This window comes from Suillus clintonianus, assembly GCF_016758775.1.
Source record: "Suillus clintonianus strain FC179 chromosome Unknown DEU56scaffold_48, whole genome shotgun sequence".
In the NCBI taxonomy this organism is placed as follows: domain Eukaryota; kingdom Fungi; phylum Basidiomycota; class Agaricomycetes; order Boletales; family Suillaceae; genus Suillus; species Suillus clintonianus.
This window is the reverse complement of record NW_024539272.1, coordinates 45,641-61,895: the sequence shown is the minus strand read 5'-3', so window position 1 is coordinate 61,895 and position 16,255 is coordinate 45,641. Positions and strand designations below refer to the sequence as shown.

Below are 16,255 nucleotides of genomic sequence, written 5' to 3'. Positions count from 1 at the left end.
ATGCGATCATGCAGGTTCGAGTAAATGTGGCCTTCATTTCACATGAAATACGTCGTATACATCCACTCGAGTTTCTGACCCATCTGACATTATTGTGTGCTCCACCAAGCTCCAAATAACAGTGCTACATCAAGATTCAAAAGCCTCTACAGTACATCCTTTGTTCCAAAAGGTCTCATGCACGTACATATCATTACAATCCAAGAACCTCCCCAATAGTCAACCAGCGGTGCCCCTCCCACAGCGAATTGTCCTTGCTCGCCAATTCTGCGTCATCTGATTCTGTCTCAGGGTTCCAGCCGGAACTTACTCCTCCGAATTCAAACCGCTGCTGGAATGCTGTACGAACATCCGCGAGGGGCACACCTTCAGTAGGAATAGCATCACAATGCACCACAGGTACACTGCCTTTGTATAGGGCGCTGATCTCCGCGAGCGTTGCGCGTTGTCCTTCAATGCGAACCTCAACATCGAGTAGACGAGATGGCGGTTGAGTAGTAAGAATGTGAGCCACGTATCCCGCAACGTCGGATATCGCAGTGAAGGATCCTGGCATTTTCCCTTTGCTCACGAGATGCAACTTGCCAGTCTCAGTGACTGCAGTGAGCCACGGCACGAAGTCGTGGAATAATCCATTCTAATGGATGTTTTGCGTTGAGTGAGTCATGCTTGGAGCGAAGCCAGCAGAAAAAAAACATACATAGACACGAAGAGTGGGCAATCCAATCGATTTCGCATAAACTGTGGGCGGAGGATGAGTTAAAATTACAAAGTGCTACTATTGGCTACAATCACTCACCTGCAAAGTCATGTTTTTCACGACCCGGACCAGTCACTGGTGGTGATACGCCGAATTCACTGGGTACAAAGAGCTTCACACCCGCCTCCTTTGCAGCGTCCGCGAGAACGTCTTGGGCGGCTATGCCTCCGGAAAAAAATGAAACAGTAGAAATGAGGACGTCCACTTTATTTTCACGAAGGATTGCCGAGATCTCAGATGCAGATGTATAATCTACGCGCACAACCTTCAGGTTGGGATCATCATCAGGGAGTGCGGAAGTGTTTGTGGAGGTCGGCCGAGCAATGACGAGAATTGGAGCGCCAATGGCCAGGAATGCCTGACAGATATTCGGCTAAGGACGATGCTCGAGGACAATAACATACTGAATGCTTACATTCACGATAGGAATTCCGATGTGAGGGCCTGCGCCGACAATAGCAAAGGACTTGAAAAGCGTTTCAGACATGCTGTGTTATGTTGGATACTGAATTTTGGATTCTGCAGTCCTGGATGCCATTGGTTTATATATCATTCGTTTCAAATCCAGACTTACGCTCACTGAAGTCAGGGGTTTATGTTGACTAAGCTGCTTATCGCATGGGCTACGACAATCCATGAGTCAAGTGTACGTGAACAAGAATATAAACGAGGTGACCTTCAATGAGATAACCTGTAAGCTGACGAGTACTTGGTTGAGTGTTACTTTGGCGTTGCTCCCGAAGTTCAAGAAGCCTAGGATGTTTACTCTCCCAACGTTTTAGAAAATGAGACTCAAAGACGGTCCTAGAGATTGGGAGCACTGGCAGGAAAGAAAGAGCATTCTGAGCTGCTTGCCAGACTGACATATTCTTAACCAGAGTCAGTACATCGATGCTGGACGAGTCGTCGCAGATGCATAATAGTGTCAAAAGTACTTGTCGGACCTGCGCGTCTGAGGGTGGTGGGCACGGTGCTTAGAAAGCATTACGTACCTCGGCCTGCAGTGGTCTTGGGTTGCCGTGAAGGCTGAATCAGTCGATGAAATGCTACCGTGACGAGTAGCCGTACAGGCCTTCCGAGGAACGAAGACCAGAAAACCAAGTACACCAAAAGGACGCAGATCATTCAAGTTTTAGATGGACGATCATTTCAGATGGTTCTCGAGTACTGCCAACGTCGAACGACGAGTGGCAGGAGCTTCAGGCAATGGGCGGCAGATGCAGCCGAACGCGCGTAGAATCTTGGTAAGCTGCCGTTGATGTTCATTAAATCTTAATATAACGTGAACTACTTCAGCCAGCCTCAGTCAGCAACTGACTGACTCATTCACTAGCTAGGTGACCAAGCTACAGGGATAGTAAGACTCGTTCCCAGCTCAGATTTCTCCCTTCCTGATTACAAACTTGAACAACTCTAGCGATGCGACAACCGATGCTCACCCGAAAGCTCTGCTTGTCTCGCATATAAATATGAGCTTTCTTCAACGGTCCAAGTCACCCAAACTACTATCAAATCATCATGTCTGAACAGTTCACTCTGTACTTTTACAAGGTGAGTTGAACGATGGAGATTGAAGAGGAAGACTTATCTGACCCATGACTCCCTCAGGCCTCGCCCTTTAGCCACAAGGTGAAATTACTGCTGTTGTCATATCCTTTCGCGAGTCTCTGACGCAATTGACAGGTCGAGCTGGCTCTTGTCGAAGCCAATGCACCCTACAAGGCCCACCAAATCGATCTCTTCAACAAACCAGAGTGGTTTCCCAAAGTGAATCCCGTTGGCAAGGTATGTGGAGCGATATTATGTGCTTTGCAGATGAGCAGATGAATGTAATATCACATAGGTGCCCGCCGTGACATACGGGGGACCCAGTGTCGACCCCGAGGATCCTTCGCCCCTGTCCACTAAACTCGCAGAATCGAATGTTATCCTCGAGTTCTTGGCGGACCTCTATCCAGACTCTGGCCTCCTGCCAAAGGATCCTGTCTTGCGTGCTAAAGTCCGTTTCTTCATCAATGCGACTGCCAAGCACATCGAGGATCCCTGGTTTCCCTTCATCAGAGGGCGCGAGCCATACGAGAATGTCCTAAAGGGGATTGAATTTATACAAGGCCTTCTCGAGGAGGGTAGTGATTTCGCGGTTGGAGATCATTACACCATTGCAGATGCGTGCATCGCTCCGCACCTCGCAAGGCTCAAGACTGTCACTGAACACGACATAGGTAAAGTACCCACTCATGCCTTTTCCCGAGAAGTCGAGCCTGATTAATGGGAACAGGGAAATTCCCTGTCGGGATGGGGTATAAGTTAGGCGAGGAGTTAAAGGCCCCCAAGTTCGCCAAATTCATGAGATACGCTCAGCGAGCGCTGGAGCGTCCGAGCTTGAAGCAAACCTATGATGAGGTGCGCATACCTCTATGCGAACGACTAATGACTTACTCTACATTGCATTTAGGAGTTCGTGATCACAATGTTCAAGAAGATTTTCGCGGAGCGTGTACAGTGAACATATATACCTAATGGCAGATACCCATTTCGTATGATGAAGCTTCCTAACTGTCAGAATTTGCAGTATATCCTGGCGAACGATATATAGATAATCCATACCATTAACAACTTGAATCCGCAAGAAAATCTGTGCAATGACTGTAGAGGTACATCGAAATCTTACAAGAGCATGGAAACTCCTCCATCTCGTCCCATTATCATCATCACTATCACTGTTCTCACCCTCAGCAAAACATCAATAGGTTCCAAACTTAGATCATGATCTGCGCCAACATACGAATCACTTCTCGTCACGAGACTATCATGGGAGTCGGTAGGATGAATTTCACTTTTAATTGTCTGTCCCTGAACACGTTGGGCTAGCTTCTGTAAACCTTGCGCAATTCAAATCATAGCAGCATTCGGTACTGCCTCTTCTGACTAGGCATATGCGACTACCACCAAGCATGGTAGCACCCAATTGAACCCGCATGTAGCGGTGAACGTTATAACCACCCTGCGTTTCCGTTGAAAATGATGTGAGACAACGGCCGCCCTCGGGACAAACGTGAGCCCAAGCCTTGAGCAAGAAATTTATATACAAAATCAGAAGCAAGACCAGAACGCCGTGAGATGCTTACCTGGTAGTATTGATCGGACTTCCATGAAGATAACATCAAGACAAGCAAAACTCTGTGGAACTGATTGCCGATGGTGAGATGGCTAAGCTGAATTTGAATATCGGTCCTCCAACTTACATGTGACCTGCTATAAGGCACACGGGACTAAAAACGTGTTTGTCCTCCCAATCCATCGACAAAGAGCCTGACCTCAGGGATTAACTCGGACACAGTGACGCTGGTAACTGAAGACTCGCGATATAGTGGATATCGTTTCTTTTGTGGGGTGATGGCAGAAACCTAAGCAGAATGAGTAAGCCCCATATTTGTTGTCCAAATTCAATTCTTACGATCCGACGTCAATCGCGCAAGCTGCCGGAGCGTGAGGAAGTGTCGGGGTCTGGGTAACCTTCCACTGATAAGTAAGTCGCTGAGCGCTCATACTCTTGGCAAGGGGACTCTGCCAGTGTACAGTGACATAGCGTTTTGGGGTTGGTCGCAAACGTGGTGACGCGAGCAAGTATACTCACGTCCATTGGTGTACAAATATGGCTTCAGAGGACCTTTATGCAATCTCCGCTGACTGGCTCAAAAGACTATAGGTCGCGTCGTCTACTGGAGATGCTATGTCATTTGTGAGCCATTTCCATTCGGACGGGTGGTTCAGAGGTCAGTGCTTGTCCAAGTAACTCAGGCGCATTAATAATACTCCCAGATCTCCTATGTATTTCTTGGAATTTCAGGACACTATCAGGATCCGAAAACATACGCGAATTTCTCTCGGAGGTCGTTGATGGAAAGTCGCGACTTGAACATTCCGGTCTTCGTGATTTCAAGCTAGACGACCACACCGTCAATTCGCCTTCGCCATTCAAATTTCCAGGTCCACAGGGCATTGAAGGAGTACAAGGTGCTTTCACCTTTAGCATCACGAACCCAGCTGCACTCGGGCGAGGTTTTTTCTATCTGACCCGGGACGTCGATGGAACTTGGAGGGCTTTAACCCTTTTTACAAACATGCAGGAACTCGTCGGATACGAGGAGTCTTCCACAAATCAATACGGCCTATATGAGGGTCAAAAATTCAGTTCGGAGGAGTATGTTGATGCAAAATTCCGTGCTATAGAGGCAGACCCCACCGTTTTGATCGGTATGCTAATTCTCTTATCAATCCTGACGACCTGACGAGTCATGAAAAGTTGGTGGTGGACAATCTGGCCTCACTTGTGCAGCGCGTCTGGGTCGGTTGGGGATCCGTGCGCTCGTGATCGAGAAAAACGCGCGCGTTGGAGACACCTGGCGACAGCGGTATGTGCAAACACTGCTGATATTTTCTGCATTTTTAGAGAAATGCGAATCCCAGGTACCCGAACCTTACGCTGCATACTCCCGCATATATGAGCTCCAGTGTGTCATATCATCTTTCTACAAGAGATTCTGGGCTGATTCGTACATAGTACTTTATAGTCCCTATCCGTATGTGCCTTGCGCAGTTCACAGGTATCGCATATCTCAATAATGCTAGGACAAACTTCCCCAAGTACATTCCTAAGGGGAAACTCGCTGATTTCCTGGAGTCATACGCCGCTAATCATGAATTATGCATCTGGCTGTCGAGTATCGTCGCCCCGAATCCGATGTATGACTCATCATCCGCAAGATGGACTGTCGAAATACAGCGTGGAGATCAGAAAGTTATCCTCCACCCAAAGCACCTGGTACTTGCGACAGGAGGCGGGACCCCTCGCATTCCTACCTGGAATGGAATGGACGAATTCCAAGGAACGTTGTATCATTCCGACTTCCATCAAGATGCAGAGCAGTTCCGAGGCAAACGCGTTGTCGTTGTGGGTGCGGTAGGCCATGCGTGTCCATTTCATACTTGCGCGTATACTCACGAAACCGTCAGTGCAACGCTAGTGGAGATATATGTCAAGATTTTGTCGCGCATGGTGCTGCTGAGGTGCGTGTATGGATTGAATTTATGAAAGTCGTGATTTCATGAGGGAGAAAAGGTGACAATGGTCCAAAGAAGCGCCACATGCGTTGTATCCTCTACTACCGCAGAAAAAACCTACTTCAAGGTGCCTTTCCCAGAAAGCAACCCTATCGAGGACCTGGATTTCCGCTCCAATTCAATGCCTCGGGCCTTTCTCCTGCAGTTAAACAAATTAGGTGGGACTCAACACGCGAAGATGCTCGACGAGGAACTCCACGAAGGTTTGCGCAAGGCTGGGTTCAACTTAACTTGGGAACTTGAGCCTGGTAGTGGCGAGGTTGGGCTGGATGGATTTGCGACAAACCGCTTGGGAGCAGGAATGAGTACGTTTGATATATTCTCGTCACGGGCGACATTTCAAACAACATACAGTGATTGATGTTGGTTGTGGTAAGCTGATCGTCGAAGGCAAAGTCAAGGTCCGTATGACGTATCTGTTATCGAGGGCTTTGTGACAGTTGCGACCTGTGCGTACTAGGTAAAGCAAGGCCAAGACATCAGTCACCTCGACAAAGACGGGGTCGTGTTTCAAGATGGCTCCAAGCTCTCAGCAAATGTTATCGTCCTAGCGTATGGTCTGACTCGTAATTTCTCATTTGTCTTTCTCACGTGTGTTGCAGTACAGGAAATGAACCCGTCTTGAAGACCGCCGGAGCTTTTCTTGGTGACAAGATTGCCGAACAACTTTCATCCATGGTGTGGGGATTCGACTCAGAGGGAGAACTCGGTCAGACATATCGGCCCTCTGGACATCCGGGACTTTGGTTCGCTATCGGTTCATTTGTGGTAACACGTTTCTTCAGCAAACACTTGGTGGGCTACATTACTCTGTCGGACTATATAGCTTTTGATGAATGCGATGATATAGGGTCTTCAAATTCTGGCTCGAGAGCTCGGCATAGCATGACAAAAGGGGTGTTGCCGTTATGCATAATATACCGCAGATCAGAATCACAGATACTGAGGGACAATATTGAGAAAATCGGTCATGCGGAACCAGAGCTCTCTCTGGGACAATATGTATGATATTGCACATGTTACTGTCCAGAGAGTGTCTGTGTGACAGCCCCTGCAAGGAATATCGCGTCCCTTGTGGCCAGGTTCATACCCTGGCCGCCCGCAGGTGAATATATATGGGCTGCGTCATCAACTAGGAAAATAGCAGCGCCGAGCCGTGTAAATCTGTTCACCAGTCCAAACATTGAATTCAGAGACTAAACAGCGGTGTATCCCTCAAGTAGGACATGCCTTTTGTTTTTCCAACACTTACGTTAAAAAAAAAAGGCATAGCCGACGCAGGCTCCAGAGTTGAGACGAAGATGAAGACAAAGTTCAGTGGAATAACGGGGTTCAAAGCAAGATGAGTGATGACGATACTCGAACCAGATTTGACGGGACTTCCTGGCTTTGCTTGTCAATGCGAGACTGCGCGTCCAAGGGTCATGATGACCACACAGGACAGAGGTTCTCGACTTTTCTTTTCGATGCGAGACTGCATACCCAAGGGTCGTAATGAGTTTTAGCTCGTTAACCAGCCAGAATCCTCATCTAGGGCGAGTCCGGCACGTGGTAGAGAGTTTGCAGCGCCCGGGACATCTTGCTGCCTAACGTGTTGTATATCTGTCTCTCGATGGACGGCAAAAATAAGATAACACGTACAGCTGCCTAGCCACATATTCAACTTTCGACTATCTTCTACGGAGAGACGGAGATTTCGGGATAATGCTACTTGAACCAGATATGATGCGCATGGGCGGGAATAGCCAAGGTCCTTCTTGTGCTACAATCCTAATCGGTGGTTGATGTCAGAAATAAAAACAAAAACACACCTACAGCCCGCCTACAACGGGCGATCAACTCGCAAGTTCTAAATGAACACGGTGGAACACGGAAAGTAGCCCTCACATCATAAGTATCCATCTTGAATCAACCAATTATTGGTTTTGATTCCCGAAGAGATCCACATTCACATCGTGATATCAAGCACATAATATACCTATAAATCAGATCATACAATTGCGCACGATAGACTCGTCAACGCACCCATAGCCAGCAAGCCCGGAACGCCTTCAATCTCTCTCAACCAAGTAATCGCCCACCCACTTTCAAGCCCATCTAGTACGTAGATCACTTTTGATTACCTCACCGATACAACCAAGGACATACGAGACATTGTCAGTCCGACATTTTCGTGATGAGGTTTCGGTTGGGTCTGGGTGTAGCTTGAAACACGCAAGCACCACGCATTGGTCAAATGCTGAGTCATGTTTAACAAGCCCCTATCTCCTTCAAGTTTACATTTACGCTCTCCTTTCACCAAGATCCCTTGCACCTTCATAATGGCGACCAAGTCCGATCACAGCACACCTCCGTCATACCACTCAATTCCTACGTCCGAATTACCAGCGGACTCCATCCAATCCAAAAAACCATCTGTTTTCTCGTTTCCCAAGATGTGTTGCGAGACACCTACCTTGGACAAACCAGATTCCGTCCTATCTTGCATCTGTGATCTTGTCTCTGCTCCAGATTTCACCCCTTCCTCTGCCACCGAAATCGTTAATGCCTGCGCTGCAGCTCTTCCCTCCACAGAGTTTTCCGACTTCCTGCAAACATCCAATATCGAGGGTCACACAGCGCTATATTGGGCAATTGTGAATGACAAACTAGAAGTCCTTTCGATGTTTGCTGAATTCATCTCTGAATTCTCGTCTAATTGCCGCTCCGACTTGCGCCTCGCGTGCATGACCACTAACAACCAAGTGTTGTTTGCACAGCTGAGTCTGGGACATATCAATGGTCAGTTCATGGTAATGCTCACCCGAGAGCACACTATTTATTTGATGTGCACTCATCAGCCAAGGACAAGCTTTTGAGACACACTCAATTGGGTTGTCCGCTAGATGAGATTCAGGTGCATGGAGGGGACACCAGTAAATTGGACCACAACCAGTTACAGTTCGTTGCATCTTTCCGCATCAGGATGTTCCAGAAACGTCTGCGCATCACGCACCACCTAAAGTATGAGTTTGTTGCAGGCGGTGTGTGGTCCAGTCTCTCGGGTTTCTCCTCACGCTGAGATGAAGACCTGCAGGACGTATATGGCGGCTCCACTTTTGTGTGGACGATAAGTGGAAATGGATCGTCGGGTTTGGTCTTTCTTCACCTAGCCTTCCGGCTTGTCCAAAAGCTACATTCTCGATAGAAGCTCACCACAGAAAGAAAGGGGAACTTGGCCAAGAAACACTCCCTCAAGAGCTCAGATTCACGGATTCAAAATTCAAAGAGACACATATACCAAATGTGTAAGTCACAATTTGCTCCGACTCATTCGAACTCAAGGTACTGATGGATTGCGATTCCTATTCTTTGTTCCCCTGTTGGCGAGGCAGCACATCTGAGGATAAACAAAAATACCTTGGCAAAGTAGCTGGCACTCCATTTACCAGCACTACATGGCAGTTGGGCGATTGGGTGATGTACGAGTAAGTCTTTCGGTTCCTGAGCCCGATCCGTGTTACAGGATGTCTATTTTGCATCTCTACTTCTTTAACGCATTCAACTGACTGAATTTTTGCAGCAATCCCGTATATGTAGACTGCGAAGGCACTTTACACGCGAAGCTGGAGATGAGATTCATGAATAAATAGCTTGTTAACTTTGATTACTAACATTTGACGACGGACCAATGTACAATACGTTGAGGGTGCTATTGTGTCACCAGTCCACGCCTTGAATTTAGAGGCCAGATATCGGTGTATCCCTCACATAGGACACGCCTTTTGTTTTTCTTAACACTTACGTTAAAAAAAAAAAAAGGCATAGCCGACGCAGGCTCGAGAGCTGAGACGAAGATGAAGATGAAGTTTAGTGGAATAGCGGGGTTCAAAGCAAGATGAGTGAAGGAGATTCCTGGATGACCATACTCAAACCAGATTTGACGGGACTTCCTCAGTTTGAGGAGGGTGTTATTATTCCGCGTCTTGGATTGGGAGATAGCCGTGTATCCCTCAATGTCATAGGACATGCCTTTCTTTTTTCTTCTAAACTTCTTCTTAAAAGAAAAAAAAAGGCATAGCCGACGCGGGATCGAAACGAAGATGTTCAGCGCAATAGCGGGGTTCAGAGCCAGATGCGTGACGGAAAATCCTGGAAGACGATACTCGAACCAGACAGGACAGAGCTTCCTGGCTTTGCTTGTCAATACGAGACTGCGTATCCGAGGTTCGTGATGCGTTCCCATCCCGCTGGCTGGCCACAGTGCTCTTCCAGAAACAGGTTCAACACGTAGCTGCGCATGGGGCTGAGATGGCCACCATTGATCTTTCTCGTGCGGCAAGCCTCATCAATCATCAACACTGAAGACGTCAAAAACAAAATGAGAAAAGACACACCTATAGCTCGCCCTACAACGTGCGATCGACAGGGTCTAGATAAACACGGTGGAACCCGGAAAGTCACCCCCAAGCAAATTTCCCGGTCACAGCATGAGCATCTTGAATCGATCAATCAATTGATCCCCGGCGAGATGATTTACTTTGGACAGATCACCGTCACATCGTGATTATAGGTATATCTGCGCACGATAGACTCATCAACAATACCCATAGCCAGCAAACCTGAGAGGCCTTTCGGGTTATCTCGAGGACTCGCTGTAAATGTTCCACAAACACCTTCAATTTGTAAACGGAAAATATACTCATAGGTTGACTCATAGGTTCACAATTTGATACTTTGAATATCGAGGAAGGAACGGAGAGAAGGGATGATGGGGAGAAGTCAAGACTGGTGAGCTGAGTTTCAGAAACAAAAGGGCGGTTTCAGATTGTGACTGTGACAAGTCACGTTTTCCCGCGATGAAGTTTCCCCACCGCACCAGACATCGGACAAACATCTATTCAGAGTTGAAGACAGTTCGTACGATCAAATCACAATCAATCAATTGAAACATCAAAACATTCGGAATATCATTTCAAGGCATCAGATATGAAGTAGTAGCTACAAGAGTGGGACTATGCTAGAGGACAGACAGGCGGGACAGGTAGTGTAAAAGAACATGCCAGAGAGGATCAACGAAAGACGTATACGTGTAAGAGATCAATGAAAGACGTGCGATAAAAAACAACGAAAGACAAGATGAAATGAATGAATGCAAGTGAGAGACTACAGTATGCGTATATGTATGCGTGAATGAGCGAGTGATGATAATAGATACAATAATTACGATCGTCGTCGTCAACGAGAGCAAAGTCAAAGCAAAAACAAAAGTGCAGGGGATTGAAACCACAAAAAAACCCTCAATGAAACCCACCAAAGATATTAAACAGGAAATTCGAATCAACGAACCACGCATCACATCACCTCAAGCCCGCAAAAACATCTCAACAGGAATCGGCTTCCTCCTCAACCCGCTCCCGCTCCCGCCAGACTCACAGCTGTCGCATTCAGACCACGCCGCAGAAGATGTCGACGAGCGTGAGTTTTGGCGGCGGATATGGCGCGAGGGCGAAGCCTGAGGTGTGCTAGGAGGTGAGGGCGTCGCCGGGAACACCATCCTCGTCAAAGGCATTTTGTACGGACTCTGAGCACGGTTTGGTGTCGGTGTCGGTGTGTTGGTGGGTGATACCCTCGTGCGAGGAGGCGTAGACATGATCGGAGGCGGACGCTTGGTTCGCGACCCAAAGACCCCGCGCAAAGGACTCAGAAGCGTGCGTGGAGGTTCAGGTGCAAACGATGATATCGTAGAGCAGCTCCATCGACTGCGAAGTTGGTGAGTCTTTTCAGCGGGGGTGGGAGGGAATGAGAAGGGGGAGATGGGGCTGCTTTCTGAAGAGGAGGAGTGGCAGGAGGAGGAGAAAGAGTCGAGAGAGGAACGGGAGGTGTCGGAGTCGGTACTTGCGCGGGGGAGGTACATCTCATTTATGGGGGTTTCGGAGACTGCGGGTGAGATGGGGTGGATGGATTCTTGGGCTGGGACGAAGGATGGTTGGGAGTAGATGGATTCTTCCTCGTCGTCGTCGAACCAGACTTGTTCGATGACGATTGGGCGAGGAGACTCGTCTTCGAAGGAGATGTCGAGCTCTTCGATGTCAGATGGGACAGCCATACGAGGAGGGGGGCGGCTGTTGATTGGTGGTGGGGGAGGTGGGTACATGGGCACGGGTGGGATGACGCGTTTCCTGCGGACCGCCGACACTGAGACTGGAAGTTGTGGAACGGGTGGTACAGCCGAGGAGGGGGGCGGCGTAGGGAGAGGAAGGAGTGGGAGGGCTTTTGAGAACCGACTGCGTCCGCGGGGCTTTGGTGCCTCGACAGGTAACTTGGGTGCAACCTCGGGTGAGAGGATGACAGAGTCGGGGCGGGCGGTTGGTGGTGCAGAGACCGGCGCAGGAGAAGGCAGAGGTGAGTATAGGGAGATAAAGTCCTGGAACTGGCGTGTGTAGAAGTCATACTCGTCTTCCTGTTCTTCGTGTCCCTCAATGAGACTGTGAGCATCGGTATCCTTCTCTATGACCTCTGCGACATCGTCTTCATCTGCGCAGACAATAGAACGGGTCTTGGTTATGCACAGTGGGCGAATGGTAATGCGTTTGGGCCTCAGGCGGGGACTTGGGAGACGTAGCTCACAGATGTCTTCGTCGTCTGATACACCTGGGGTAGCAGGCATCTCCCCGCTGGTGTTGCTGTCATCGGTGGAAGAGGATGCGGAGAGAGCGGGTGAACGAGGCTCTTCATTGAGCATGAGCAATGCATCGTCGATGGAGAATGCGAAGGCGGAGAGTGTGACGCGCGGAGAAGGTCTAAGATGGACATCCGGTTGGGGAACGGAGAGCGGGGTTGAGTCGAATTCGAAGTCATTTTCTGATAGCTCTGGAATGATTTGGAGGGGAAGAGGTCTGGTGTGGGTTGAGTGGGATAGAGGACAGCCAGCGTCTGATGGTATTGAAATAGAGTTCTTTCTGGTGCGAGTGCGAGAGGTGCGCTTCAATGAGGCGCGAGCGAAAACTATGCAAGTCAGAAAGTATAACTCACGTGCGTTCATGTTGTTCGTGTGGATGAAGGATACAGTCAAGTAAGACAAGAGAAGCAAGCCAAGTACAAGTCAAGTATATATCAGCAGTGGATGAGTACCATTCAAGGTTGATAATAGACGAGCAACAATAAGATACTGGGCGCTGGGCGCTGAAATGCGGCATTGTGGTTCGCGTACAACCAGCCTTTTGTCGTTCTCTCCATTGTCCTTGTATCCTTTTCGTCACAAAAACACCCAAACAACGACTTCTTCATTTGGAATATATCAATATCGCTGACTTTCAAATATTGTTTATTCTTGTTTACACTCATTGTTTACAGTCTGGCTATTAATTAAGCGGTTGATCGATATCCCTCATAACTCCCATCCATCTTCCATCATTTTTCGGCTCAACGTTGACTGTCTTGACAGTTCGCTTTCAAAATGACCACTGTGCGAGACAGGGTCCATTCTCACCAAACACGAACACGCTCTTTCGTCCCCGCATTTATTACAAGTAACAGTACGTTCAGTTTGGTCGTGATCGCCAATTTGATTATCATCATATCGCCGAAACCCAACTTCTTGTTTTGAACTTGATATTCTGTCCAGCGCATAAGGCGGGATCTGTTTCATGCAAAGTACGTTCTATCACCGATACCATCCATTTATATTCCCATCTACTGAAAATTTCTGTCCCTGATTATAAACATCCCTGGCTTTTCACCGCGTTGCATGCCTTGAGATCTCACATCCCTCAAGGTGCGCATCGCGATGACTGAGCGCGTCAATGGCGTCGTCGTTGGTCTTTGCTCCAAGTAGCCAGTCTAGTGAAGCTCGCCTTCCCACTGCAGCGTTGTGTACTATTGAATGTTGTCGATTGTCTGTTTGTTGATGCCCATGACTTGTGCGCTGCTACACGTGTTATCAGAAACAAAAGACCAGACACACAAGTGTGATCCCATCGTCACAGCAATCATCCAGTCTGATTTATCTGCTCAGTGAACCAAGTTTTCAATTTCATCATCCCTTGTGCTCTCGAAATTTCTCGAAATTGAAGTTACTTGGTATGGTGGTTCATTAGACTCCGGCCTACTTCGGCCCTCGGCGCTTATGTCCGATTAGACTCCGAGAGCAACTGCGGCGTTGGCACTTGCTCGTCTTATACTATGATCATCCTTGTTGACTTCAACAACTTCTCAACGTTCAACCACAGCCATGAATAGTCCTATCGCTGGCATGACATATGTCATGCCTTTAGATCTTTATAAGGAACGATTCGGACGTCGTCATTTGGCTCTAAGGTCTGGCCAGGGCAAGCAGCGTGTGGTGTGGTGACAACTTGGTCCTTGGTACGAGCTACCGTGACGAGTCTCAGCTTTTCTACTCTGTTCTAGCCGGCATAACATATTTCATGCACAACACTTGCGCATGCATGGGTCCATGGCTACAATATACGGTGTGGGTGAGTTTGACTCTCGACCTGCATGATGTTCCTTGCTGGCACGACGTATGCATATGCCTTTAAAATTTTAAAAGAACGAATGTCGTTATTCGTCTTTGAAGTGTCTGGCTAGGCCATTATCATGCCACAACGCTGCAAACTACTTCTGCCCCTTCAAAGTCTCTAGCTGGCATGACAGATGTCGTGCACAGCGCTTGCATGGGTCCATGGCTACAGTATATGTTGTGAGTGAATTTGACACTCCTCGAGTTGCGACCTTTATGCTTCTTGCTGGCATGACGCATGTATGTGGAAGCTGCCAAGAGCCCGATATCGTAACTCATTGTATATTCACTGACACGAACATCGCACGACCAGGCGATTTCCGAACTTGAGTAGCTCACATGCACCCGACGGCGCGCTTCCCGACGTTCCCGAGCAAGCCTCGTACCTGTTCCTCCGCGAGCGATGTTATCTCTCCTCAGCGTGTTGGTAGGGATCGTCCTGCTCATAATATATCTCTATTTTCGCTTCAACGACCAAGGATTGTCGCAACTTCCGTCGGAAGCCTTTGCGTTTGCACCCAACCGGTTCACACCACATGTCGTCCGTGAAACTGCTGAAAAGCTTTGTAACTCGCCCAAAATTATAAAGGATGTACTTCCACCAAAGACTGGACGTCGGTATATTGTAGTTGGTGTAAGTATCTAATTGCATCCAGCGCTTAATGCTCATTGCTGATGTTTCTGGCATAGGCTGGTTTCTTGGGCGGCTGGATCATCATCCAACTTCTGCAACGTGGCGAGGATCCAAAGAAGATCAGAATCCTCGGCATACGCCGTCCGACTCGTTCAGACCTACGCACAGGGCTGGCCGCGCAGGTTGCTTTCTTCCAAGTAGACGTTTGTAATGCGAAGGCTGTGGACGATGCTTTCAGGCGCCTTGGCCAGACTGCGACCCTTCAGAGACAGCGCCAGAGGTCACAGTCTTCCACACCGCTGCCAATATACGCTTCTATGAGCGCCATCCTGCGCTTTTTCCTCGTTCTTCCAAAGTCAATTATGAAGGGACTCAAAATGTAATCAATGCAGCACGATCTATAGGTGTCACGGTATTGATGTATACATCATCTGGATCTATCTCTGTTCGTCGTTCTCGCTTTTGGCTCTGGCCTTGGGAGAAGCAGCCCAAGTACTTTGTCCAAATAATTAATGACGACGGTAACCTCATTCCCAAACACCACGACTATTTCTTCTCAAACTACGCTGCTTCTAAGGTCCTTGGAGAGAGAGCGGTTAGAGCTGCTAATGGGTCTCGATCTGGTGAGAAGACACTGCGCACGGGATGTCTTCGCCCTGGTAATGGTGTATTTGGTCCCGGTGGAGATTTGATATGGGGTGGCCTACCTGGCACGCAAGTTCAATCCCACTTGGGTTCCTAACATCATGCAATCCTTCATATACGTAGAAAACTGCGCCCTGGCCCACCTCTGCTATGAAGCACATCTCCTCGAAACTGCAAGAGGAGGATCCAACACCGACCTCGGTGGGCAGGCGTTTACTGTCACAGATACTGGTCCGCCAATCACATATAGCGATGTCTACGTTGGGTTGACGTCACTGGCTCCCGAAACTATTTTCAAAGAGATGTCGCCCACCCTTATGCTTTTCATATCGCACATCATGGAGGTCCTTTACCTCGCGCATTCTTGTCAATGCCTTCGTCGCCTGTGCGGCGCGCACTTGCACATTTTATACCCAACAAAGTTGAAGATACAGTTAATCTACAACCATCTTTGTTCGCGCTCGCGTCTGTGCATGTCATTTTTGACGATTCCCGAGCTCGATTGCCGCCTGAAAAGGCCGGACTGGGCTATCATGGGCCGTTGGGGAAAACATGGAAGAGAGATCACACTCCGGTGGTGTTGGTTTAG

The 16,255-nt window shown here is 48.4% G+C and overlaps 8 protein-coding genes across 8 annotated transcripts; 5 read left to right on the top strand and 3 right to left on the bottom strand.

Moving 5' to 3' along the window:
• Window positions 1-193: 193 nt before the first annotated feature.
• On the bottom strand, window positions 194-1,247 carry DEU56DRAFT_913914 (uncharacterized protein; the record flags this gene model as incomplete). The annotated part of the gene is made up of 4 exons (XM_041357574.1): window positions 194-637; window positions 701-741; window positions 800-1,118; window positions 1,176-1,247. The coding sequence occupies 4 exons, from the start codon at window positions 1,245-1,247 to the stop codon at window positions 194-196; spliced, it is 876 nt and encodes a 291-aa protein (XP_041207168.1).
• Window positions 1,248-2,222: 975 nt separating this feature from the next.
• DEU56DRAFT_810864 (thioredoxin-like protein) lies at window positions 2,223-3,535 on the top strand. Its single transcript, XM_041353532.1, has 6 exons — window positions 2,223-2,311; window positions 2,369-2,389; window positions 2,444-2,545; window positions 2,604-2,982; window positions 3,039-3,163; window positions 3,216-3,535. Exons 1-6 carry the CDS (start codon window positions 2,279-2,281, stop codon window positions 3,264-3,266), a joined length of 711 nt encoding a protein of 236 aa, XP_041207167.1. The 5' UTR covers window positions 2,223-2,278; the 3' UTR covers window positions 3,267-3,535.
• Window positions 3,536-4,401: 866 nt separating this feature from the next.
• DEU56DRAFT_418670 (FAD/NAD(P)-binding domain-containing protein) lies at window positions 4,402-7,003 on the top strand. Its single transcript, XM_041346130.1, has 12 exons — window positions 4,402-4,536; window positions 4,583-5,017; window positions 5,067-5,175; window positions 5,231-5,274; window positions 5,325-5,343; window positions 5,393-5,723; window positions 5,777-5,830; window positions 5,883-6,189; window positions 6,239-6,285; window positions 6,345-6,436; window positions 6,487-6,679; window positions 6,735-7,003. The coding sequence occupies exons 1-12, from the start codon at window positions 4,494-4,496 to the stop codon at window positions 6,771-6,773; spliced, it is 1,713 nt and encodes a 570-aa protein (XP_041207166.1). The 5' UTR covers window positions 4,402-4,493; the 3' UTR covers window positions 6,774-7,003.
• Window positions 7,004-8,121: 1,118 nt separating this feature from the next.
• DEU56DRAFT_981534 (uncharacterized protein) lies at window positions 8,122-9,550 on the top strand. Its single transcript, XM_041359844.1, has 5 exons — window positions 8,122-8,665; window positions 8,725-8,907; window positions 8,961-9,171; window positions 9,259-9,351; window positions 9,447-9,550. The coding sequence occupies exons 1-5, from the start codon at window positions 8,131-8,133 to the stop codon at window positions 9,514-9,516; spliced, it is 1,092 nt and encodes a 363-aa protein (XP_041207165.1). The 5' UTR covers window positions 8,122-8,130; the 3' UTR covers window positions 9,517-9,550.
• On the bottom strand, window positions 9,473-10,290 carry DEU56DRAFT_418740 (uncharacterized protein). The gene is made up of 3 exons (XM_041346131.1): window positions 10,261-10,290; window positions 9,553-10,207; window positions 9,473-9,489 (listed from the first exon to the last, which is right to left on the bottom strand). Exon 2 carries the CDS (start codon window positions 10,107-10,109, stop codon window positions 9,576-9,578), a length of 534 nt encoding a protein of 177 aa, XP_041207164.1. The 5' UTR covers window positions 10,110-10,207; window positions 10,261-10,290; the 3' UTR covers window positions 9,473-9,489; window positions 9,553-9,575.
• Window positions 9,682-10,642, top strand: DEU56DRAFT_810814 (uncharacterized protein). Its single transcript, XM_041353531.1, has one exon. The coding sequence runs from the start codon at window positions 10,164-10,166 to the stop codon at window positions 10,428-10,430; it is 267 nt and encodes an 88-aa protein (XP_041207163.1). The 5' UTR covers window positions 9,682-10,163; the 3' UTR covers window positions 10,431-10,642.
• Window positions 10,643-10,832: 190 nt separating this feature from the next.
• DEU56DRAFT_810812 (uncharacterized protein) lies at window positions 10,833-13,092 on the bottom strand. The gene has a single exon (XM_041353530.1). It carries the CDS (start codon window positions 12,906-12,908, stop codon window positions 11,229-11,231), a length of 1,680 nt encoding a protein of 559 aa, XP_041207162.1. The 5' UTR covers window positions 12,909-13,092; the 3' UTR covers window positions 10,833-11,228.
• A 1,590-nt stretch (window positions 13,093-14,682) lies between these two features.
• DEU56DRAFT_810808 (uncharacterized protein) lies at window positions 14,683-16,255 on the top strand (the record flags this gene model as incomplete). The annotated part of the gene is made up of 5 exons (XM_041353529.1): window positions 14,683-15,021; window positions 15,078-15,224; window positions 15,260-15,688; window positions 15,741-16,032; window positions 16,089-16,255. Exons 1-5 carry the CDS (start codon window positions 14,791-14,793, stop codon window positions 16,253-16,255), a joined length of 1,266 nt encoding a protein of 421 aa, XP_041207161.1. The 5' UTR covers window positions 14,683-14,790.